The 26554-nt window shown below is 44.1% G+C and overlaps 1 protein-coding gene across 1 annotated transcript in view; it reads left to right on the forward strand.

Annotated features, from left to right (window-relative positions):
• The first annotated feature begins 16069 nt into the window (after positions 1 to 16069).
• dcaf7 (ddb1 and cul4 associated factor 7) overlaps positions 16070 to 26554 on the forward strand; it is a 28622-nt gene continuing 18137 nt past the window's right edge. The window contains exons 1-3 of the mRNA XM_067969124.1: positions 16070 to 16426; positions 18007 to 18118; positions 26324 to 26442. Of these exons, the coding sequence (XP_067825225.1) occupies positions 16130 to 16426; positions 18007 to 18118; positions 26324 to 26442 (528 nt within the window). The 5' untranslated portion in view covers positions 16070 to 16129. The remainder of the gene's footprint in view (positions 16427 to 18006; positions 18119 to 26323; positions 26443 to 26554) is intronic.

Genomic DNA, 26554 nt, shown 5'->3' on the forward strand with positions numbered 1-26554 from the left:
TCTCGTTATGTTTACCTTATCCAACATTTCACACCTCTCCTCTTTAACTACTACGTCTGGATCATCCCTTTCCTTTGTGAATACAGAGACAAAGTATTAATTTAAAACCCTACCACATCCTCTGCTTCCACACACAAGTTACCCTTATCATCCCTGATAGGTCCCACCTTTTCCTTAGCTATCCTCTTGTTCTTAATGTACTGATAAAACATCTTTGGGTTTTCTTTAATCTTGCTAGCTAATATTTTTTCATGCCCTCTCTTTGCTTTCCTTATTTCCTTTTTTACATCATCCCTGTACTTTCTCTACTCCTCTAGGCTTTCTGCAGTATTTAATTTTCTGTGACAGTCATAAGCTTTCTTTTTCTACTTTGTCAGACCCCGTATACTTCTAGACAACCAGGGGGCTCTAAATTTGGCAGTGTCACCCTTTTTCTTTGAGGGGACGTGTCTGCATTGTACCCGTAGAATTTCACCTTTTAGTGCCTCCCACTGGCTTGCCACTGATTTCTCCTCAAGTAGTTGTGTCCAGTATACTTCTGCCAAATCACCTCTAGTTCTGTAAAATTTGCCTTCCCCCAATTTAAAACATTTACTCCTACCACATCCTCTGCTTCCACACACAAGTTACCCTTATCATCCCATCCTTTTCCATAATAATGCTAAAACTAACTGAATTGTAGTCATTATCCCCAATAACTCTTTACAATCTATATTAACGATTTGGAGGAGGGGACCGAGTGTAACATATCAAAGTTTGCAGATGATACAAAGATGGGAGGGAAAGTAGAGAGTGAGGAGGACATAAAATACCTACAAGGGGATATGGACAGGCTGGGTGAGTGGGCGGAGATTTGGCAGATGCAATACAATATTGGAAAATGTGAGGTTATGCACTTTGGCAGGAAAAATCAGAGAGCAAGTTATTATCTTGATGGCAAGAGACTGGAAAGTACTGCAGTACAAAGGGATCTGGGGGTCCTAGTGCAAGAAAATCAAAAAGTTAGTATGCAGGTGCAGCAGGTGATCAAGAAGGCCAACGGAATGTTGGCGTTTATTGCTAGGGGGATAGAATATAAAAACAGGGAGGTATTGCTGCAGTTATATAAGGTATTGGTGAGACCGCACCTGGAATACTGCATACAGTTTTGGTGTCCATACTTAAGAAAAGACATACTTGCTCTCGAGGCAGTACAAAGAAGGTTCACTCGGTTAATCCCGGGGATGAGGGGGCGGACATATGAGGAGAGGTTGAGTAGATTGGGACTCTACTCATTGGAGTTCAGAAGAATGAGAGGCGATCTTATTGAAACATATAAGAATGTGAAGGGGCTTGATCGGGTGGATGCGGTGAGGATGTTCCCAAGGATGGGTGAAACTAGAATTAGGGGGCATAATCTTAGAATAAGGGGCTGCTCCTTCAGAACTGAGATGAGGGGAAACTTCTTCACTCAGAGGGTGGTAGGTCTGTGGAATTTGCTGCCCCAGGAAGCTAGGAAGCTGCATCATTGAATAAATTTAAAACAGAAATAGACAGTTTCCTAGAAGTAAAGGGAATTAGGGGTTACGGGGAGCAGGCAGGAAATTGGACATGAATTTAGATTTGAGGTTCGGATCAGATCAGCCATGATCTTATTGAATGGCGGAGCAGGCTCGAAGGGCCGATTGGCCTACTCCTGCTCCTATTTCTTATGTTCTTATATGGTCACCCACTGTCACTTCGCCCACTTGCCCATCTTCATTTCCCAGGACTAAATCTCGAATTGCATCCTCACTGGCTAAAAAAGTTCTCCTGGACACCGATCAAGAATTTTGCGCCCTCTGTGCCCCTCACACTGTTTGAATCCCAGTTGATGTTAGGGTAGTTGAAGTCCCCGACTATTATTGCCCTCTTATTTTTGCACTCCGAGATTTGCCGACATATTTGTTCTTCTATCTCCCTTTTGCTATTCGGGGGTCTATAGTTCACTCCTAGTAGTGTGGCTGCTCCTTTTTTATTTCTTAGCTCAACCCATATGGCCTCGATTGATGATCCATTTAGCATATCATCCCTTCTCACAACTGTAATTGATTCTTTAACCAATAATGCTACCCCCCTTCCTTTTTTATCACCCACTCTATCCTGCCTGAAAACTCTCTATCCAGGGATATTGAGCTGCTAATTATCCCCCTCTTTAAGCCAGGTTTCTGTTATTGCAATGATATCATGCTGCCATGTGTCTATCTGTGCCCTTAGCTCATCTGTTTTGTTTGTAATACTCCTTGCATTGAGGTATATACCCTTTAACCCCGTCAAATTCCTGTGCTGAACACTATTTAACCTTTGCTTCTTTTGCCTTTTTGAGTCTCTAACTACGTCATTTCCCGAATGTGTCCTATCTGTACCTGCCCTTTGGTTCCCATCCCCCTGCCATACTAGTTTAAACCCCCCCCCCCAACAGAACTAGCAAATGCCCCCGCGAGGACATTGGTCCCGGTTCTGCTTGGGTGCAACCCGTCCAGCTTATACAGGTCCCGCCTTTCCCAGAATTGGTCCCAATGCCTCAGGAATTTAAACCCCTCCCTCCTAAACCATTTCTCAAGCCACGCATTCATCTGGTCTATTCTCCTATTTCTGCTCTCGCTAGCACGTGGCACTGGGAGTAATCCTGAGATTACTACCTTCGAAGTCCTGCTTTTTAATTTATTTCCTAACTCTCTATATTCTGCTTGCAGGACCTCATCCCTTTTTTTTACCGATGTCGTTGGTACCGATATGGACCATGTCCTCTGGCTGTTCACCCTCCCCCTTCAGAATGTCCTGCAGCCGCTCCGTGACATCCTTGACCCTAGCACCAGGGAGGCAACATATCATCCTGGAGTCACGCCTGTGGCCGCAGAAACGCCTATCTGTTCCCCTTACGATGGAATCCCCCATCACTATTGCTCTCCCATTCTTTTTCCTCCCCTCCTGTGCAGCTGAGTCATTCGTGGTGCCACGGTCTTGGCTCTTGCTACATTCCCCTGATAAGCCATCTCCCCCAACAATATCCAAAGCGGAATATCTGTTTGAGAGGGAGATGGCCCCAGGGGACTCCTGCCCCACCTGCCTATTCCTTTTACTCTGCCTGGCGGTCACCCATTTCCTTTCTGCCTGGCGGTCACCCATTTCCTTTCTGCCTGCCTAATCTTTACCTGCGGTGTGACCACCTCACTGAACGTGCTATCCACGATAATCCCAGCATCGTGGATGCTCCACAGTGAATCCACCCGCAGTTCCAGCTCCGAAGTGCGATTAGCCAGTAACTGCAGTTGGACACACTTTCTGTACACATGGTCGCCAGGGACACTGGTATGTCCACGACTTCCCACATAGTGCAGGAGGAGCATATCACGGGTGCAAGCTCTGCTGCCATGACTTGCCTTCGATTAAGCTCGTTAGTTACTCCCTTTAAGGAGTTTACTCCTTTAAATTACTCTTAATTTAGAGAATGTTAACTACACTAGGGACCTTGATTCACTAAAAAACACTACTTGCTATAAGACCTGCAGACCTTCCCTTTCTTTTTATTTTAGTTACTGCACTGTAGAATAGTAGAAATACTCACCTGAACCTACTCACCAATCAGCTGCCTCCCCTGCGCCGCGTCACTTTTTCACTGGTGACGTCACCTCTGGAACCCCGCCGCTGGTCTCAGTGAGAGTCTCAGTGTAGGCCTCTCCACTGCCTCGCCACTTTTAAACTTGGCTCCGCTCTGTGCTTCTCCCAGGTCCGCTCCCCGCCGGTTCCGGAGGCCTCTCCACTGCCTCGCCGCTTTTAAACTTGGCTCCGCTCTGTGCTCCTCCCAGGTCCGCTCCCCGCCGGTTCCGGAGGCCTCTCCACTGCCTCGCCGCTTTTAAACTTGGCGTCGCTCTGGTGCTCCTCCCAGGTCCGCTCCCCGCCGTGCTTCTTCAAATTAGTGCTGTGGGATCATTTACATCCACCTGAGAGGGCAGGCGGGGCCTCGGTTTAACGTCTCATTTGAAAGGTGGAACCTCTGACAGTGCAGCACTCCCTCAGTACTGCACTGGAGTGTCAGCGTGGATTATGTGCTCAAGTCCCCTCAAACGGTTAAATATGCACTGTCCCAGGGCATGACAATGAATCCAAATGGAGCTAATGTTTATTTTTCTGTTTGGTCAGTCTGATATGGGGGAAATGATCGCCAAAGCAAACTGCTGAGAATCTACGTGAGTAGAGTTCCTGTTTGCATGACATGCTGTGCACACTCTCTCCCAATAGGGGCACGCTCCACTCACCTCGTCTCAAAGAACTTAGGCACAGATTGGTGGAGCCAATTTTTAGGGACTTGCTGCTGCTGGAGTTTGTAGGATAATCCTTATTTCCTGTGATTCTTGGAACTGGACAAATAGTCAAGCAAAGAAAGTCACTCTCACTCACGGTGGTAATTATTTAATGATATAATTCATACGCGCATGAAGCAAAATCAAACCATACATATGACTCTCCTCTATAAAATCTGGATATACACTTAATAATTCGCAACGTTATTATTTAATGACTACACAATTCATAAATACATCAGGAAAATCATTATCTACATATAACCTTAACCCAAGGATTTTGCTTATCGAGGCCTGAAGGTTGATCAGCACTTCAGTCCATGAGGTCCTCTACTTGTTTGATGTTCGACTGCAGTGTGGTGAAAAGATTGATCTCTCATTAACGTCCTTCAGTGATTGACAGTTTAGGCTTTGATCATGTGACTGGAGACCCTTTGATGTAGAAAAGACCATGTGCTCAAATCATGGAATGTGAAAGGCCCCTTTACTGTCTCTGTCTATGGCCTTTCATAGAGATAGCCCCTTTCATTTCTATACACAGACATTCTCAATGGTCCTGATGTCTCCAATTTTGATTGCTTCATTGGTTTCAAATCGGTTCTTATACCATTTGACCATATGTTGAATGTAGCACTATTTGATGTTTTACAAATCCCAGTTCTTTGAACAGATTACCAGAGAAATATAAGACCCCTCATGCCTTTTCACGCCTATCATTGTTTTCCCAATCCGAGGCCTTTGATGTAGCAACATGTTCCCTTCTCTTACATTACCCCCTGCTGTGTTGAAAAGCTTGTGTTTCCAAAAGCCTGTGTGTTTTAAAAGCCTGACCACGGTTAAGCTCAATATTATCCATCTAGCTTATTTATTTAATAATCTAGATATATATTTTTCCCCGCAGTCTTCGATCTTGAAACTCTCACTCTCCAATGCCATCAATGTCATTGAAGGAAAAGCAGGATTTGCAAGAACACAGTTTACGACATTATTCTGTTTGCAGGTTTTCAAATGTCTTTGTTTAAAAGGGACACAGTTAACCCTTTCTTTCAAATATCTTTTGTAAAAGAGGTTTTGAACCCCACAAGAATCAAATTGCCTGCCAGCACTGGTAAGGTTCTTGCTGCTTGTCCACCTACGACCACCCTACGGTTTAGACTGCTCGCAGGATTGCCTAAAGCGGAGTAGGAAGAATCTCAGTCTTCAGTGACAGGTCTAACCCTGCAGGTCCTGTTGTTGATTCAGACTGGCTGGTCAATCACTAGTTGCGGCCGGGAGCACTGCAGACCTGCCTGGCTGAGGTGATAAGATCACCCTGTCTTGCCACAAAGGGTTAAGTTGATTCCAACCTCCCATCTGCAGGATTTGGAGCCAACTCAACCCCAAAGAGAGTCTGGCTTCTTTCACCCTGCAGGAGGACAGTTGCTGGTTGGTCGCAAGACAACTGACAAGTACAGGTTTGAGCCCTCACCAGATGGACCCCAGGTCGATACCGGGAACTCCCTTCAAATGCTACGAAGAGTGGCACAACTCTCCATAAAATGTGCGATCACATTGCCATCGTCGTTCTGACCGCAGCATGGACAAACTCTGAAACCCCATAACCATAGTTTCCAGCAGTTGGGGGTGTGGAGCGTCAGCAGCAATGCTTAGCTTTCCGCAACCTAATAATGAGTAGACATCAAACCCTGGATTCATGAGCATGTGTGCATACCTGGCCTCTAGGTAACACCTTGCAACAGCTGCCACCCTAAGATTCAGCGTTCACATATATTTTATGGCAAACTGTAATGCTGCAAAAAGCACAGTGAATACTTTAAACGCATCAGCTTTTAGTGTGGTGGAAGGACCTACACTGGACAACTAGAGACGTGCTAGCTTCTTTGATGCTCTGGGCATCCAATCCCAGTTGCTTACCAGCCTTACTTGTCCCCACGTGCTAATCCAGGTTCTCCTGTAACGGGCTTTGTTAAAGAAGTTGCCATGGGCCTAAGCAGCATGTTGGTGTAAGCTGAAGCCTTCCCTCCCTGCAACTGTTTCCCTTTTTAGTCACAAAGCAACCTCCCAGCTTGCTCCTGGACCTAATACATTGGCCGAAGGAAACCTTTCTGTCTCGTACCCAATGCAGCACCGAACCATGAAGGAGAACTACGTCCAAGCTAAGCTTGTCGTTCACCAAACCTCCAGGTACTGATATGAATCAACAATCGGGACGGGTGCCTCTTGTGTCTTCCAGTCAATATCTCCGAGACGCCCTCTTGAACCGTGCAGAGCGTTAATGTCACACTTTGGAAACACTATTGGTTAACCCATTGTCTAAGATCGTGATTGGATGGAACTCGGTTCCATCAAAAAGCACATCTGTGAAAAGAAGTGCCACATTCTTCCAGATGTTTCCCTCTAACCAAATGATGGATAATTTGTTGGTCATGTCTGGCCATGCATAGAGACATATCACACCTTGGAGTCAGAATAATTTTTGGATCTCTACGAGGGCTGTGAGAGGCTTTTTAAAAAATCAGAACACAGATACCAAGAGTCCGTTGGGCAGCAGAAAGACTGCAAAGGAAGAATAATCCCTGCTCTGATTGTCGGGGCAGGTTGCAGAGAGTCTATCTGTTTTACATTAATGAAGGTCCCACCCAAAGCATGCTCACGTATGTGTTTTCTTTATTTTTGTAATAATGTGTGAACATAAGTTATACTGATTGTCCCAAGTGTGTCTAATTATTCTCAGTATTCTGTTTGTTTTGCCTACTGTAGAATAAAGCAGCTTATGAATCGAACTGAACATTGTCTTGCCGGAAGTTTGACGGAGTACACGTGCTTAAGCTCCAGGGATCCAGAAAAGAACACAAGGTCATTTCACTGTTGTACTCCCGGGTCTGGCCACCACACTAGGGGAATAAAGGGCAGTTGGAATCAGCTCCCGTACAAAGTAGGGAACGGCTTTTACCACTGAGCCTGAGCAGATATCTGCAGCAGATCCAAACTTTTTACTTGGCTCAAACTCCACCACAGGGCAAATCAGATATTTATGTAAAAAAGAGAAAGCACAGCAAAAGAACAGATAAACCAGGCAAGGAAAAGAATCATAGTACTCTTCAAAATGGTGGAAAATGCATTAATAATGTCAAAAATCAAATTTCCTGCAGGAGCATATCCCCAGACCTCCTAGAAAATAAATTTTATCTCATCAGATATTGCTTCCTCCTTCAAATATTTTTTAACCCACTATTGCAAAAATTGTATTGTGTATTTTTTCCTCATCATGCAGCTGATGGAATATTGGTTGTAACTTAAGTCATGACAAGCTCATGTCCCGTTGCCTTTTTTTTTTAATTCTCGGAAAGTGGGTGTCACTGGCAGGGCCGGGATTTATTGTCCATCTCTAGTTGCCCTGAGCTGGTAGTGGTGACTCTTGAACCACCTAGCATTCTTGAACTGCTGCAGTCTGTGTGGTGAAGGTGCATCAGTTTGATAGAATCATGGAATGATGCAGCACAGAAGGAGGCCATTCGGCCCACTGTGCCTGTGCCGGCTCTTTGAAAGATATCCAACTAATCCACTCCCCATAGCCCTGCAAATTTTTCGCCTTCAAATATTTATCCAATTCCCTTTTGAAAGTTATTATTGAATCTGCTTCCACCGCCCTTTCAGACAGTGCATTCCAGATCAATACAACTCACTGCGTAAAAAATGTTTTCCTCATGTCACCTCTGGTTCTTTTGCCGATTACCTTAAATCGGTATCCTTTGATTACCAATCCTCCTGCCACCGGAAACAGTTTCTCCTTATTTACGCTATCAAAACCGTTCATGATTTTGAATATCTCTATTAAATCTCCTCTCAACCTTCTCTGTTCTAAGGAGAAGAACCCCAGTTTCTCCAGTCTCTCCATGGAACTGAAGTCTTTCATCCCGGTACCATTCTAGTAAATCTCCTCTGCATCCTGTCTAGGCCTTGACATCCTTCCTAAAGTTTGGTGCCTAGAATTGGCCACAATACTCCAGCTGTGGCCTAACCAGTGTTTTATAAAGGTTTAGCATAACTTCCTTGCTTTTGTACTCTATGCCTCTATTTATAAAGCCAAGGATCCCGTATGCCTTTTTAACAGCTTTCTCAACTTGTACACCCCCAGGTCTCTCTGTTCCTGTACCCCCTTTAAAATTGCACCATTTAGTTTATATTGCTTCTCCTCATTCTTCCTACCAAAATGAATCACTTCACACTTCTCTGCATTAAATTTCACCTGCCATGCGTCTGCCCATTTCACCAGTCTGTCTATGGCCTCCTGAAGTATGTTACTATTCTCCTCACTTTACTACATTTCTGAGTTTCATGTCACCTGCAAACTTTGAAATTATGCCCTGTATACTCAAGTCCAGGTTATTAATATATATCAAAAAGAGCAGTGGTCTTAACACCGACCCCTGGGGAACACCATTGAATACTTCCCTCCAGTCTGAAAAACAATGATTCTCCACTCCTCTCGGCTTTCTGTCCCTCAGCCAATTTTATATCCACGCTGCCACTGCCCCTTTAATCCCATGGGCTTCAATTTTGCTAAAAAGTCTATTATGTGTTACTTTTTCAGACGCCTTTTTAAAGTCCATATACACAACATCAACCGCGCTACCCTCATCAACCCTCTCCGTTACTTCATCAAAGAACTCAAACAAATTAGTCAAACACGATTTGCCTTTAACAAATCCGTACTGACTTTCATTTATATTTTCCCAAGTGCCAATTAATTTTGTCCTGGATTATTGTCTCAAAGTTTCCCCACCACTGACGTTAGGCTGACTGGCCTGTAATTGCCGGGTTTATCCCCCTCCCTTTTTTTGAACAAGGGTGTAACATTTACAATTCTCCAATCCTCTGGCACCACTCCCATATCTAAGGATGATTGGAAGATTGTGGCCAGAGCCTCTGCAATTTCCACCCTTACTTCCCTCAGTAACCTAGGATGGATCCCATCCGGACCAGGTGACTTTTCTACTTTGAGCGCTGCCAATCTTTTAAGTCCCTCCTCTTTATCTATTTTTATCCTATCCAATTTCTCTACCACCTCCTCCTTTACTGTGACATTGGCAAAGTACTCATTTAGTACCTCAGCCATGCCCTCTGCCTCCACAAACAGATCTCCTTATTGGTCCCTAATCGGCCCCACCCTCATTTTACTACTCTTTTCCTATTCATGTTAATAAAAGACTTTTGGGTTCCCTGTTTTGTTGCCCACTAATCTATTCTCATACAACTGAGTAATTTGCTAGGCCACTTCAGAGGGCAGCTAAGGGTCAACTGCGATGGTGTGCGATTGAAGTCACAGAAGCCAGACCAGGTAAGGACTGCAGGTATGCTTGGATCTCGATATTCATTTGTACCCATGTGTACTTCAACCTTTTTGTGCATTTGTTAGTAAAATGGTAAGCCATAAAAGCAAAGTGTGCGAGTGTTTTTTTGATCATTGTGAGTGCATTACTTCCTTGGATACTGAATGGTGGTGGATGTTTGTTAAGTAAATATACACGCGAAGTACATTACCTGTATTGTGTGAGTGCGTGTACACTGTTTTCTACTAATATTTGTGCTTTTGGCTAAAATGGTATCGTTGTACTCACACCTGTGATGGTTAGCGATTTTTATTAGACAACTCTGCCCTAGAGGACATTAATGAACCAGATGGGTTTTTACAACAACACAACAGCTTCATGGTCACTTTTTTTTAATGATACCAGCTTTATATTTCCAGATTTTCTTTCAACTGAATTGAAATTCTCAATATACCATGGTGAGAGTTGAACCTGTTCTCTGGATTAGTAGTCCTGTGACATAACCACTACACTACCATTCTCCACATGGCACATGATCCCACTGAGTTTCAGTTTTTACAGAAAAACAAATTGAATTAAGAATGTAAACCCAGCGTAATGAAAAAGAATTTAACTTCCGGCCTTGGTCGTAGGACTTTACTCAGGGACTGCTTTTTGAGTTGTCAACTTTATTCAAGCTGCTAGCTTTTCTGACTGTTGTAGGTTAGTAAGTATGTCCTGTGAATTAACACAACCAACTGATCTCCAGATTTCCACTGCCCTTTGTGTGAAAATGTGCTTCCTGATTTTGCTAGCTCTAATTTTAAGATTACGTCCCCTTGTTCTTGATTCCCCCACTAGAGGAAATAGTTTCTCCATATCTACCCTATCAAAAACTTTTAACATTTTAAACACCTCGATCAGATCACCCCACAATCATCTGTACTCAAGGGAATACAAACCAAGTTTATGCAGCCTGATTCATAATTTAACCCTCTAAGTTCAAATAAGGGCAGGATTGGGTACTAAATATTCCTGGATACAAGGTGTTCAAGAAAGATAGGGAAGGATAAAAAGGAATGGGTGGCAGTATTGATTAAGGAGAATATTGCAGTGCTGGAGAGGGAGGATGTCCTGGAGGAGTCAAGGACAGAATCTATTTGGTTCGAGTTAAGAAACAACAGAGGTGCCATTACACTACTGGGTGTATTCTGGTAGGTCACCAACTAGTGGGAAGGATATAGAGGAGCAAATTTGCAGGGAAATTACAGAGAGGTGCAAGAACAATAGAGTAGTGATAATGGGGTCTTCAACTATCCTAATATAGACTGGGATAGTAATAGTGTAAAGGGCAAAGAGGGGGGAGGAATTTCTGAAGTGTGTTCAGGAAAACTTTCTTGATCAGTGTGTTTCCAACCCAACGAGGAAAGAGGCATTGCTGGATCTGGTTCTGGGGAATGAGGTGGGTCAAGTGGAGCCAGTGTCTGTGGGGGAACATTTAGGGAACAGTGATCATAGTATCATAAGGTTTAGATTAGCTATGGAAAAGGACAAGGAGCAATCTAGAGTAAAAATACTTAATTGGAGGAGGGCCAATTTCAGTAGGTTGAGAATGGATCTGGCCTGAGTGAATTGGAATCAAAGATTGGCAGGCAAAACTGTAATTGAACAATGGGCGGCCTTTAAAGAGGACATGGATTGGTACATTCTAGATACATTCCCATGAGGGGGAAAGGTAGGGCAACTAAAGCCAGAGCTCCCTGGATGATGAAAGAGATAGAGAATAAGATGAAGCAGAAAAAGGGGTGTATGACAGATGTCAGGTTGATAATACAAGTGAGAACCAGGCTGGATATAGAAGGTACAGAGGAGAAGTGAAAAAGGAAATAAGAGGGACAAAGAGAGAGTATGAGAATAGACTGGCGGCCAACATAAAAGGGAATCCAAAAGTCTTCTACAGGCATATAAATAGTAAATGGGTAGTAAGAGGAGGGGTGGGGCTGATTAGGGACCAAAAAGGAGATCTACACATGGAGCCAGAGGGCATGGCTGAGGTACTAAATGAGTACTTTGCATCTGCCTTTACCAGGGAAGATGATGCTGCCAAAATCACAGTAAAAGGGGAGGTAGTTGAGGTACTGGATGGGGTGAAAATTGATAGAGGTACTAGAAAGGCTGGCTGTGCTTGAAGTAGATAAGTCACCTGGCCTGGATGGGATGCATCCTAGGTTGCTGAGGGAAGTTAGAGTGGAAATTGCAGAGGTGCTGGCCATAATCTTCCAATCCTCCTTAGATATGGGGATGGTGCCAGAGGACTAGAGAATTGCAAATGTTACACCCTTGTTCAAAAAAGGGTGTAAGAATAAAGCCGGCAACTACAGGCCAGTCAGTTTAACCCTGGTGGTGGAGAAGCTTTTAGAAACAGATTTGTTAAAGGAAAATAGTGTTTAACTAACTTAATTGAGTTTTTTGATAAGGTAACAGAGAGGGTTGATGAGGGCAATGCTGTTGACGTTGTGTATGTGGACTTTTAAAAGGTGTTTGATAAAGAGCCACATAATAGGCTTGTCTTCAAAATTGAAGCCCATGGAATAAAACGGGCAGTGGCAGCATGGATATGAAATTGGCTAAGTGACAGGAAACAGTAGTGATGAATGGTTGTTTTTCAGACTGGAGGAAGGTATACAGTGGTGTTCCCCAGGGGTTGGTACTAGGACCACTGCTTTTTTTGATATAAATGACTTGGATGTATGGGGCACAATTTCAAAATTTGCAGATGGCACAAAACTTGGGAGTGTAGTGAACAGTGAGGAGGATAGTAATAGACTTCAAGAGGACATAGACAGGCTGGTGGAATGAGCGGACACATGGCAGATGAAATTTAATGCAGAGAAGTGCGAAGTGATACATTTTGGCAGGAAGAACGAGGAGAGGCAATAAAAACTAAATGGTACAATTCTAAAGTGGGTGCAGGAACAGAGAGATCTGGGGGTATATGTGCACAAATCTTTGAAGGTGGCAGGACAGGTTGAGAAAGCGGTTAAAAAAGCATACGGGATCCTGGGTTTTATAAATAGAGGCGTAGAGTACAAAAGCAAGAAAGTTATGTTAAAACTTTATAAAACACTGGTTCGCCCACGACCGGAGTATTGTGTCCAATTCTGGACATTGCGCTTTAGGAAGGATGTGAAGGCCTTAGAGAGGGTGTAGAAAAGATTTACAGAATGGTTTCAGGGATGAGGGACTTTAGTTGCGTGGATAGACTGGAGAAGCTGGGGTTGTTCTCCTTAAAGCAGAGAAGGTTGCGAGGAGATTTGATAGAGGTATTCAAAATCATGACGGGTTTAGATAAAGTAAATAAAGAGAAACTGTTCCCATTGGTGGAAGGGTCAAGGACCAGAGGACACAGATTTAAGGTGATTGGCAAAAGAACCAAAGGCGATGTGAGGAAAAACTTTTTTACGCAGCGAGTAGTTATGATCTGGAATGCGCTGGCTGAAAGGGTGGTGGATGCAGATTCAATCATGGCTTTCAAAAAGGAATTGGATAAATATTTGAAGAGAAAAAATTTGCAGGGCTATGAGGAAAGTGCGGGGAAATGGGACTAACTGGATTACTCTTACAAAGAGCCGGCATAGGCTCGATGGGCTGAATGGCCTCCTTCTGTGCTGTAACGATTCTATGATTCTAAGCTTCAGTATCATTTTGATGAATCTGCCCTGCACCCCGTCCAAGGCCAATCACTATATCCTTCCTGAGTTGCGGTGCCCAAAACTGAACGCAGTACTCCAGATGGGGTCTGACCAAGGCTATGTACAACTGAAGTGTAATTTTCTGTCCTTTGTAATCCAGCCCCATTGAGATAATGACCAACATTCCATTAGCCTTTTTGATTGATTTTTGTACCAGTCGACTAGCTTTTACTGAGTTGTCTACTTGGACACCCAAAATCTCATTGCTCCTCTACAGTTCCGAGTGTCTCAACATTTAGAGAATGTCTTTCTTTGGTCCAAAGTGAATGACTTCCCACTTGCCCAGGTTGAACTCCATTTGCCACAGTTTTGCCCACTTAATCTGTCTATGTCCTTTTAAAACTTCTTGCTCCCATCTGCACTACTTTCTGTCCCTCCTAACTTATTACATATTCAAGTTGCAGATAGAGGGCAGTGGATATCTGGAACTCTCTTCCCCTAAAAAGCTGATGAGGCAGGAGGTCAATTGAAAATTTCCATACTGAGCATGATAGATTTTTGTTAGTCCAGGGTATTAAGGGTAAAAGGAGTTAAGATTCATATCAGCCATGATCTAATTGAATGACAGAACAGGCTCGAGGGGCTGATTGGCCTCCTCCTGTTCCTAGTCCTTCATCCAATTCATTAATAAATATGGTGAAAAGTTGAGCCCCAGAATAGATCCCTGGGGAACACCACTTAAATATTTATGCTTTGCTTTAATTTGGTTTCCTTAATCAGAGAATCATAGAAAGTTATGGCACAGAAGGAGGCCATTCGGCCCATCGTGTCTGTGCTGGACGAAAAAGAGCTATCCAGCTTAACCGCACTTTCCAGCACTTGGTCCGTAGCCCTATAGGTTACAGCACCTCAAGTGCACATCCAAGCACTTTTTAAATGAGGGTTTCTGCCTCTATCACCCTTTCAGGCAGTGAGTTCCAGACCCCCACCACCCTCTGGGTGAAAAAATTTCCCTTCAGTTCCCCTCTAATCCTTCTACCAATTACTTTGAATCTATGCCCCCTGGTCACTGACCCCTCTGCTAAGGGAAATAGGTCCTCCCTATCCACTCTATCTAGTCCCGTCATAATTTTATACACCTCAATTAAATCTCCCTGCAGCCTCCTCTGTTCCAAAGAGAATAACCCCAACCTATTCAGTCTTTCCTCATAGCTAAAATTCTCCAGTCCTGGCAACATCCTCGTAAATCTCCTCTGTACCCTCTCTAATGCAATTACATCCTTCCTGTAATGTGGTGACCAGAACTGTACACAGTACTCAAGCTGTGGCCTAACCAGTGTTTTATACAGTTCCAGAATAACCTCCCTGCTCTTATATTCTGTACATCAGCTAATAAAGGAAAGTATTTCATATGCCTTCTTAACCATCTGGGATCTGTGGACACGCACTCCAAGGTCCCTTTGTTCCTCTACACCTATCCCTATCCTCCCATTTATTGTGTACTCCCTTGCTTTGTTTGCCCTCACACTTCTCTGGATTGAATTCCATTTGCCTCTTTTCTGCCCACCTGACCAGTCCAGTGATATCTTCCTGCAGTCTACAGCTTTCCTCCTCACTATCAACCACACAGTCAATTTTTGTATCATCTGCAAACTTCTTCATCAAGCCCCCCATGTTCAAGTCCAAATCATTAATATATCACAAAAAGCAAGGGACCTAGCACTGAGCCTTGTGGAACCCCACTGGAAACAGCCTTCCAGTCGCAAAAACACCCGTCGACCATTACCCTTTGCTTCCTACCATTGAACCAATTCTGGATCTAACTTGCCACTTTCCCTTGGATCCCATGGGCTTTTACTTTTCTGACCAGTCTGCCATGTGGGACCTTGTCAAAAGCCTAGCTAAAATCCATGTAGACTACATCAAACGCGTTACCCTCATCGACCCTCCTTGTTACATCCTCAAAAAATTGAGTCAAGTTAGTCAGACACGACCTTCCTTTAACAAATCCATGCTGACTGTCCTTTATTAATCCGTGCCTTTCTAAATGACGATTAACACTGTCCCTCAGAATCGATTCTTTAAAGGGTTAATAACTGGTTTGGGCGGGAAATTTGGACATTTAATCCTGAAAATCCCGCCCTCCTTAAATATTCAAGTGATATCGGTGAATCAGAGGGCAGCGAGCTGCGTCTTTAATCGAACGTGAGATGTGATTGGTCCCGATCCTTGTCAATCAGTGTGATCCAGCAAAAGAACTCCCGCCTATCAGTATTTAAACGTGATTGGTCGCCTCCCTTGTCCGTCAGCGTCATCTCCATGCTTGACGTCAAACAAAGCCAACGTGCCAACGGAAGACCCGCCTACCCACCGCCGGCACCTCATTGGTGCGTTCGCTTGTCACTCTAGTAACGGTCTGGCCCCCCCCCCCCGCCCGCCCCCGCGCCTCCACTCTTAGACCCGATTGGCGGCTTCCACCTGTCCGTCAACGTGATCGTGACGCTTGACCTCAACCAAAAGCCACAACGGAAGGCCCGCCCACCAACCGCCCGCGAACGCAATTTCCAGCGAATGTCTCGGGCTGCCATTGGCTGCGGCGGCTGTCAGTCAGCGGCCGGTTTCCGCTGTGAGTTTGAGCGGTTTATTGTTGTTGGCTGCGGCGCGCGCGCGAGCTGAGGTGCGCGGCCGGCGGCGGCGGCGGAGGAGGAGGAGAGGGGGGTGGGTGGGTGATTGAGTGACGGACGGGTCGGGGCAGGTGGGCTGGAGCCGAGGCCGAGGCGGAGAGCAGGCCTTCCATCCCAAGATGAGCATGCACGGCAAGAGGAAGGAGATCTACAAGTACGAGGCGCCCTGGACCGTGTACGCCATGAACTGGAGCGTGCGGCCTGACAAGCGCTTCCGCCTGGCGCTCGGCTCCTTCGTGGAGGAGTACAACAACAAGGTGCAGATCGTGGGCCTGGACGAGGAGAGCTCCGAGTTCATCTCCCGCAACACCTTCGACCACCCCTACCCCACCACCAAGATCATGTGGATCCCCGACACCAAGGGCGTCTACCCCGACCTACTCGCCACCTCCGGGGACTACCTGCGCGTCTGGAGGGTAAGGCCAGGCCGAGGCCTGAGGCCCGGCCTATGAGTTTGGGGTGTGTGTGGGTGGGGGGGAGAGAGAGAGAGAGAGGGAGATGTCCCCTGGGGAGGGGAGGGAAGAGAGAGGGTGGTGTGTTCTGGGGAGAGCCGTGGGGATCGGGGTCCCTGTGGATAAGAGGGAGCGGAGGGATAGGAGGGGGGAGGGAGGGGAGGGGGAGGAGGAGAGAAGACTGGAGGGAGGGGGTGGAAGCTGGGGAGTGAAACACAAGAGTTGGTAAGATGGACGGCGAGGGAGGAAGGTTGAGGGACTGGGTCCAGGATGAGAGTGATGGTGAGAGCAGGGATAATAACTCTTCACATCTTTAGGAAAGTGCTGCACATACAACGTTTTTACTTTGCAGTACAGTGACTATTATGGAGGCAAAGCTGGCAACTGTTTTCCACATAACAAAATCCCACGAATAGTGAGCAAGGTGAATGAACAGTTAATCTTTTGGTGGTGTTGGTTGGGGGGAGGAATTGTTGACCAGGACACAGGGAGAGCCCCCCCCCCCCCCCCCCGCCTTGTCTGATAATGCTGTGGGATTTTAACCTTCTGCTAAACAGGCAGATGGATCCTCAGCTTGACGTCTGATCTGAGAAGAGGGCACCCCTGACAACGGAGCACTCCCTCAGCACTGCACACTCACTGATGTTCTTGTTCAAGTACTGTTTAAGCATTGTTGTCGCTTTGTTTTATAGTACACTGATTTGTCTGAAATGAAACTAATGGAGAAACTGTAGACATAGAGGATTTTGGCTTGCGATAGTGCGCAGTTGGAGTGCAGAGAGCACTGAGATGTGTGTTGTGGAGAAAATTTCAGTTCAAGTTTCGAGGGTGTTATTTGTATTTGATGAACACATTTGTTGCTTTTATGCCCCCCACAATGACTGATTCAGCATGCAGCAAGTCACAGAGACTGGAAGGTCTTCGGTTTGATTTATGGACTCTGTTGTGTTAGCCAATCTCAGCTAGACAGTAGTTAGCATGTTGCAAGTGCCCTCAATAACCTTGAGATAAGGAGGGATAAACCATCCAGGGTTCCTGCATTGTTGTTAGATCTCTAACCGTACCCCAATCTCTTGAATTCATGAGATATTACATTGCTGATATTGTTGCTGCTCCCTTGAGAATCGTTGCATTGTGCGATGGGGTTGGTATTCCAAAGGCGGCATAGTAACATGGAGTTTGGGGATGAAGAATTGTAGGCGTTGATAGTAAAGTATAGTTTCAGATATGACGACTGGTGGGGCAGTAGCAGAGGTGCAGTAATGGGCTTCAGCACTTCTGAGCCAGCAAGAGTTTTCTGATTATTTATTGACTCGTGCCGAAGCACGTGGAGTTCACTTGTCGGGATTGGCCGTAATGTTTCTCCTTTCATCGAATGGCCTGCTGATGTTCACCATCAAGGTTCACTTATGAGGAATGGCCACTCGAGGATGCCTGGGGGCAGCCAGGCCCAGCATGAGCTGGAGCCTTCAAAAGAGTGGGAAGCATTCCGTGAGCGACAGGAGAAGTTTGCTATATATTTTTCCATTCTCTTCATGTTCTAGGTGAGCGATACAGAAACCCGGCTGGAGTGCTTACTAAATAATAACAAGAACTCTGACTTCTGTGCGCCTCTGACTTCATTTGACTGGAACGAAGTGGATCCAAATCTTTTGGGTAAGGAAGCCCTTGGAGTTGCAGGCTTTGCACCACCATCTCAGCTAGCTACGCTGCTTCTAGAAACGCACGCAACGTGCAGCTCATAATTCTGTGCAATTAACTCCATAAACGTCAGCCCCCTCCCGTGCAGTCCCAGGCGCACACATTTTGTGTTCAGTCTTTGTAGTGATGCCAAGTAATATTAGAGACCAGAGGGATTGATTGCCCATGGGAGCTCTGTGGCTGGGAGGGAGTAGAGCCCTGTTGTTTTCTTTTCTAGTTTATCAGCTGATTTTTACGATATTAAACAGATGCAGAAAACAGAAGAAGGCCCAGTATGTCTGGAACTGAAGAAGTAGTATCACAAGTGGATTTATTTTATAAAGTTTCCCTCTCTTTAATTGTGAATTTTGTGCTCATTAAGGTTAGTGCTGGGAAGTAGAATTTTTTTTTGCTGTGAGCACCCCATATTGCACCAGCATGACCTTTATTTTCCATTTCACATATTTGAGTGAGATTGCCAACAAATGCCAAATTGGACCCACGTCAAGAATCAGATTAGGTTTGTCAAGTTCTTAGGATCCCTACAACCAGCAGTTGGAGGAGACTTTGATTCCACCACTTGGGGTTGCATGTGAATCCTTGTCTGAGATAACCCACTACAACCCCGATAACAACAAAAAAGTAGTAAAGTCCTTTGAAGCACTAATCCGTGGAATGGTAGGACAATTTCTCCCACGCTGCTCAGCAGCCTGACTGTGTGGGAGGTAACATGTAGTAACCAGTTGCTCCCCACAACAAGGGAGGGAGAATTATCCCAGGGACAATTGCAATCACATTCCTCCTCTTCGGGCAGCGCAGAGAAACTATAGGCTGGGAGCAGGCTGCTCAGCCTGAGTTGCGGGTGATGTGTGTCTGTCGGGGAACAGACCAGATGGAGTCAAACCTTTAGCATATTAATAAAAAAAAACTTTACTTTTTTAGTGAACTTTGTGTGCATGAAGGTGATGGATGTTAAATGCTGGGAATGGAACACTTTTCATTTCAGACACCTACTGTCTGAAATGAAAGCACTCCCAGGCCAGGTACAGCTCCCACTACTCTGTTCCAACAATCTACTTCAGCCCAACCCCTCAAGAGTACCCTGTGCTGCACCAGAGTGACATTTTGTCATTTCGTACAGCAGCCATCCCATGGCCTCCGAGTGCGATTGAACTGCCTAAAGCTCATTTTACTTTTTTTTAAGTATTTAAACCAGCGCTTATTTTGTTTGCTCTGGCTGCAGGGGTCACAGCAACCAATTAATAAATAAATCTTATGACTAGTGTCTCGAATCCAAATGGGAACAGGTTGAGTCGAACAACACCGTGCAACTATTTAACTACCAGGGAACTTGTTAAATAAAAAATAAATGTTTTGTGTTAAAACCAGTGTATTATAAATTTAAAATCTACGGTCATTTAAAAAAAAATGACCAGTGTTTCAAATGAACCCTTTATGTTGCTTATTCAATTATTTCCACTTGGCAGTTTAGGCACTATTTTTGAAAGCTATTGGAAGTTACACAAGTAATGTCCATCAGAGGTTCTTGTGATTCTAGTGATTGGGGGCCTGCTCCTGACTTGCCATATGCAGGATTGTAAATGACCCATTACCGTATGCAGATTAGTAGGTGACTCGTTACCATCTGCAGAATGGTAACTGGACCTTGTACTTGTTGTTGCCATGGATATGTGGTCCATTAGTGAGCCCTGGTGAGAATGATCACAACATGAGCCTTGTATTGGTTCCTGACTCTGTGATGATTACAGGTAATGCTGCAGCAAGAATAAAGTCTGTTCATTTGCTAGTTAGGAGTATTTCAAACTACAAAATTAAATTTGGAGGAGCTCCCTTGATAATCTAGTGGGTAAAGCCATTGCCTGGCATATCAGTAAGCCTCTGCTGGATCAGCCAACCAAGTTGGCTTCTGTACATTAAGCTAGGCAGGGGAAAAATCAGCCAGGGTTCCTTAACCTGATTACTATTAAGTGATTTGTGCTGGAAAGTACATGTATGTGTAGATTTAATGTGAGCATGGGATCAGTTTCAGCTGTGATGCACCTCATCTTCCCCAATAGTCTAATAGCTTTCTGAGATTCAATGTCTAGGCTCGTACAAGAAGATTTGTCACTTGTTATGACACTATGAGGGATTTTGATGGAGTAGATAGGGAGAAATTGTGTCCACTGGCAGGAGTGTTAGTAACCAGAGGACACAGATTTAAGATAAATGGCAAAAGAACCAAGGGGATATGAGAGTTGTTTACGCAGTGAGTTGTTATGATCTGGAATTCACTGCCTGGAAGCGTGGTGGAAGTAGATTCAATAGTGACTTTCAAAAGAGAATCGGATAAATACTTATGGGAAAGAGCAGGGGAGTGGGACTAACTGGATAGCTCTTTCAAAGAGCAGGCTCAGGCACAATGGGCCGAATGGCGGCCTCCTGTGCTGTAAGATTCTATGATTCTACTTGAGTGAGGTATTGAAGAGCTGGTGGTGCCCCAGAAATGAGCGAGTCAGCTCCTTCAGGAGAGGAGGAAAGAAAAGATTAGAAAGGAAAATGAGAATGTTTTGGGATTCCATGTTCTCCATATTTCAGAAGAACGAGTAAGGAAAGTTTTGCCTCTTTGGATTGGACTTACCAGAAAATTGGCTTCATTTAGTGAGAGGGAAGTGGTTTAGCATGTTGTGTTCCAGTAGCCCCGACTATACCCATTCAGAATGGTTGGGAGGCCCTGTGTGGTGGTGAGGGAGGGGTTGTGTACTTTGCACTAAAGGTATGTGCTTGTGCTGCCCAATAGTCTCAAAAGTACAGCCAAGGACAAGAAAAGGCCATTTGCCCTTTGAAGCTCATCCCTGTAGTACACAAACTTTCCGAGCCTAACATCCAACTCTGTTTTGAAGCCTCTTTAAGGTGTCTGTCTTCTACAAACTTGACTGGCAAATTTTTCCAAACCTTTCTTGCTCTTTGAGTAAAAAGGTTCTTCCTAATATTTGTTCAAATCATTTGTTGTCTATAAACCTGACTTGAAGTAATTGCCTGAATTTACCTTATCTAAAGAATCATAGAATGTTACAGCTGGCATTCTTCTCCACCTGAGCCACTTGGTCTAATCCTGCTCTCCTCACACTCTTTGATATTCTCTTTTTCAAGCAACTACATAATTGTCTTTTAAAAGAATTTATGGATTTTGTTTCAACAATTTTGTAGCAGAGAATTTTACATTCCACCATTTTGTTTAAAAAAAATCTAGCCTCCCCTTTAATTATCTGAAATTTGTGCTCATATGTCGACATCTCGCCGACCATTGGAGATAATCATAACCCTTCCTAGTCTCGAAGACTTTATCAGGTCGCTCCTTAGCCGTCTCAGCTGCAGTGAAAAATACCCAGACTTCACAAGTCACTACAATCATAGAAATCATAGAAAATTTACGACACTGAAGGAGTCCATTCGGCCCATCATGTCTGCGCTGGCTGCGAAACTAGCCACCCAGCCTAATCCCACTTTCTCGCATTTGGTCCGTAGCCCTGTAGGCCACTGCTCTTCAGGTGCACATCCAGGTACTTTTTTTTAATGAGTTGAGGGTTTCTGCCTCTACCACCCTCTCAGGCAGTGAGTTCCAGATCCCCACCACCCTCTGGGTGAAAATTTTTTTCCTCATTTCCGCTCTAATCCTTCAACCAATTGCTTTAAATCTATGCCCCCTGGTTATTGACCCCTCCGCTAAGGGAAATAGATCCTTCCTATCCACTCTATCTAGGCCCCTCATAATTTTGTATATCTCAATCAAATCACCCCTCAGCTTCCTCTGTTCCAAGGAAAACAACCCCAACCTATCCAATCTGTCATCTCTTTGTAACTGGTAAAGCCGGAGTGCGTCTAAGCTGCACCTTTCCTGTTGCTTTTATGAACTCCCGTTAAGAGATGCACAAAACTCTCTCGATACTTTTAACTGTGGCCTAACTATAAGGTCTTCTACAAGTTCAACATTACCTCCTTGAGTTTGTATTCTACGCTTCTAGATACAAAACCAAGGATTCCATTTGCCTTTTCAAGCCCTTAACTATTAGCAAGGGCTGAGTTAATGGCCTGAGTATCTGCACACCAAGGCTCCTCAGCTTTTCTATTTAATTTAAAATATTACCATTTAAGACATACTGTCCTGCCCGCTATACACATTGAATTGTTTAAAGGGGTATTGTTATCACTATTCTACCATTGAACAAGGAGGCAGTGGATCACTGTTGAATATGCTACTGCAGTCAGTGCTTGGTGCAAGCTGTAACCCCTACTTAATGGGGATTAGAGGGGATTAAGTACACAAGATACAAATAGTAAGTGGACCTTAACAAGGTGCTATTTACTTATGCTTGTTCTTACATTTGGTACACTTTAGCGAGATGAGAACTACTGAGTAAGCACAGCTGTTCCTGCACGAAACACACTGAACGTATAACACTCTGTAAGCAGCAGCTTTGAAATTGACTTTAATGCAAACAAATAATGGTTAGTGTTTTTAAGCTGAATTAAGCGATTGCTTGATTTAAACATGGACATTTTAGTGTTGGGGTCTGTATTTCCTTTCTCTATTCCTACTTTGTATTACTGCGTATTTGTATACATTGAACTGCACTTGTCACTTATCTGCCCATCCTGCCAGCCTATCCATGTCCTCCTGCAGCCTTTCATAATCGTCATCACAATTTGCTGTATTACCAATTTGATATCATTAGAAAATTTCAGTGTTCTTCCCTCAATTCCTAAGTCGATCATTTATGTATATAGTAAATAAGAGCAGCCCTAACACCCGCCCCATGGTATACCACTCACCATAACTTTCCAGTCTGAAAAGCTTCCTATTACCCAGGTAATATTTTGTATACTTCATTGAGCTCTCTCCATAACCACCTTTTCTCTAGATTATCTGATTTTTTTTCTCTTTACCTTTTAATATAATTCTGTTTGCTCTTTTTTTCTACTGTAGCCGATGCATACATGTCCTTTTTGTAGTGTAACCAGAAATGAACACAATACTCCACGTTAAGTTTGAACAGTACATTGTAATCTCTGCAGGCTGTGCTCTGCTGTTCTGGCTGTATAGTCTATCTTCGATTTGCCAAATTGCCTATCTATTGAAAGTGCCAAATCTACCATGACAACCGGGTCTTTTTCTAATTCTCCTTGTGCTAATTTGATTCATTGGAGACAGAAATGTGTGGCATAAGTGCACACAATGTACAGAACTTTAGATTTGTCAGTATTAACATCCATGTACTTTTGTCTCATGGTTGCATAACTGACCTAAGTCTTTAATTGTATCTACTGTCTCCGTTGAGCTCCCAATTTTAATGTCATCAGCAAATTTGACAAACTTGCGACTGGTTTTGGTAACAAGGTTATTTATGTAAATTAGGAAGAGGTTCAAGCATAGACCCCCTCAACACCTCCCCACTGTCTGACACTACAACTCTCTCCTGTATTTTTGAAAATCTTGTTTCTTATTTAATACCATATTTTTCACTAGATTCCTATAGTTTTTGATTTAATTGAAATCTTTCATGTGGTGCTTTTGTGAAAATTTTCTGAAAGCCCAAATAATCTATATCTAATGTTCTCAAATTCTGAGGTTTATCAGGTAGGATACAATTTTTGCTAACAGGTTAAATATTCCTGGTTCACCTAACCCCATCTGGCAAACTCCTGGTGAGATACTGTATCTGGTGGTACATAAGCAATGCTTGGGGAGCTCAGTCCATTTTCCATATATGTAATGGGGTTGAAACAGATGAACACTTTGAAGATTATTGGGTTGTAAGAATTTTCTCCCCTTTGAAGATCAGCAATTTCTTTGAAGATGGTATCGCCCATCAAGCTTTATTGAGCATCAAAATGACGATGGTGTCTTGCCCTGTAACAATAATGCCAGTTCAGAACTGGAATGTACAGTGAAGCTTTGTTTATTCAGCTCGTTTGAGAGCAAATGGGCATATACTTCTAGCGTTTAATTCAGATGCTGGAATACCCTTCCTAACATAAATGATCCACAGTTCAAAAGCGCGTTCATGCAGACAGATTAACATGACGAGTTACCCATGACTAATTCAATCGACAGATACCTCGGGGTAAGTTCAACAGATAGTGCTCTCGATTTACCAGTGATGAAAGCTGTTTGCATTATACCCAGTCATGCGGACTTGCCTTTCATAACTTTATCACAGAACAAAGGAAATTTCTCAAAGACATAGAAAATACACAGTTAGCTCATGGATGCCAATTTAAACACTATTTAAAATGATATTAAACCAAGGATAAAAGCTCTTATTTTTGTCATGGCAACATTATCTCATTTACACGACTTTAAACTTGGCATAATATTTGTTGCCGTTGATCCTGCCTGAGCTACTCCCTCTGAAACTAGGCCATCGCCCAGATGGGTGAGGCACCTTCTAGAGAAGATGTCGCGAAATTGAGCAGGGCCCTAATGTAAACTCTGCTCAGTCTGAACTCCAAGGGGTTGTTTGACTCTGGAATCTCTGCTTTGCTAAGGTTCCATTCGATAGCATTGCTGCTGTTATTTTCATCTGCTGACAGATGCTGTTACAAAATTTGGTGCTGTAGCGGGAAATTCTCCACAAGCCAGAACCTCCAACGTGAGAATAGTGAGTGCTGTTTAACCTGAGGCCTGATCGTGCAGCTCTTAGCAACTTATTAGAGTGGCACTGGAGCAAGAGTGGGAGGACTAAACAGGCGGGACAAATATGAAAGTTTTCTTTTGTCTTAAATGTCGGTAGGTTTTTATTTTCCAATTTTCTTTCTTCCCCCTGAAGACGCTGACTCCATTATTCTACAGACCCCAGTTGTCCTTTGCTAACTTGGCCAAATGGACATTCTCCATTCGTGAGTCTAGACAGTTGCGCATTGGTTGGTTGTTGTACCGTGTGTGGCATCACAGAGCATGATCATGTTCTTACCCAGTACTTACATGTGCGTATCCTGCCAGGGTCACTGGATAGCAATTGGGAATGGAGATCCTGGCTCAGATTGCTCCCCCCCCCCCTCCTCAAGACCAGAGTGTCTGAGGCCAACTATAGCCCCCTACTGTCGCCCCAGGTGAAAGTGGCTAACTCAGTACAAACTAGGAATAAAGCCTCAGTTGTCTCACTGGGTATCGCTCTGAACCCTTAGGGAGTTGCTTTTTCATATTGATCGGGATTTAAGAAAGATGGGGAATAGTTGGAGTGATGTGTGAGGAAGTGCTGTGATGCAATCACTCTGCCATCTTTATCAGTACTTCTGTCATCGTCGGCCCTTTAGGCCTGGCACACGTACACACCGCTTGTGACTTTTTACTGAAAGCTTTTTCTTCTCCCTTCCGAGAGAACCTGGCATTGATGAAGGCTTTGTGGCCTCAGTTTGGACTTTTACTCCCTACGTCTAGCTCCCACCGGGCTGTAATCTGAACAGTGAAGTGTTAAACAATTCAGTGCAATAAAAACGAGTTTTGACATCTTGACTTGTGCCCCTCCTAAATTGAAATTGCAGCCCCTTCAGACTGTTTTCTTTGGAAATTAAATCTAATTAAAGTCTTCGAGATTATGAAGGGTATTGAAAAAGCAGATTGAGGCAAACTGTTTATGGTGAAGCGTTCAAATACAGGGGAAACCCAGTTAAAAGTTAGGAAAGATTAAAACCCTTCAGAGCATAGAGGTGAGCAATTAGGATGTTTCTGGGGATCAACTTTAAATTGAAAGTAAGGTTTAGAAAGTTGGACTTTGCTTTTTGCAAAAGAGGAGATTTCAAGGAGATCTAATTAAAGTTTCTCAGATTATAAAGGGCATTGACAAAAGTTGAACCAGGCAAATGATTCTTTTGATGCAGGGTTCAAATCCCAGGAGACACAAATGGAAAAATCAGGAAGTTAATGAGTAAGAAGGGAATCTGGGGGAGCTGTTTCACCCAAAGAGTAATAGGGTTGTGGAATTACTTAGTGGAGAAGGATGTTAAAGTGAACAATATAAATGGGTTTAAGAGACAATTAAATGTTTTTCTGGAGAGAGAAAGGATTAAGCGGTCTCTCAAAGAAAAAAGGGGGGGGGGGCACCAGGTTTATTTGGTGTAACAGCCTTTTACTGCCCCTAAAAATTGTTAGGTCACTAACTGCTGCTCTTTTCCCTGCAGGTACTTCCAGCATTGACACCACTTGTACGATTTGGGGTCTGGAGACAGGGCAGGTGCTCGGCCGAGTCAATCTGGTCTCCGGTCACGTGAAAACACAGCTCATTGCTCATGATAAGGAGGTAATGAGGTCCTACTATTCAGCATTCTTAGTGCAACGCAGGACACAAGGGTCCCCAAGAACTCACTTGGTAAAGGCAGCATGCAGCTGAGCTGTACAGAGCACAGAATTTC

The sequence above is a fragment of the Heptranchias perlo genome, chromosome 30 (assembly GCF_035084215.1).
Source record: "Heptranchias perlo isolate sHepPer1 chromosome 30, sHepPer1.hap1, whole genome shotgun sequence".
In the NCBI taxonomy this organism is placed as follows: Eukaryota; Metazoa; Chordata; class Chondrichthyes; order Hexanchiformes; family Hexanchidae; genus Heptranchias; species Heptranchias perlo.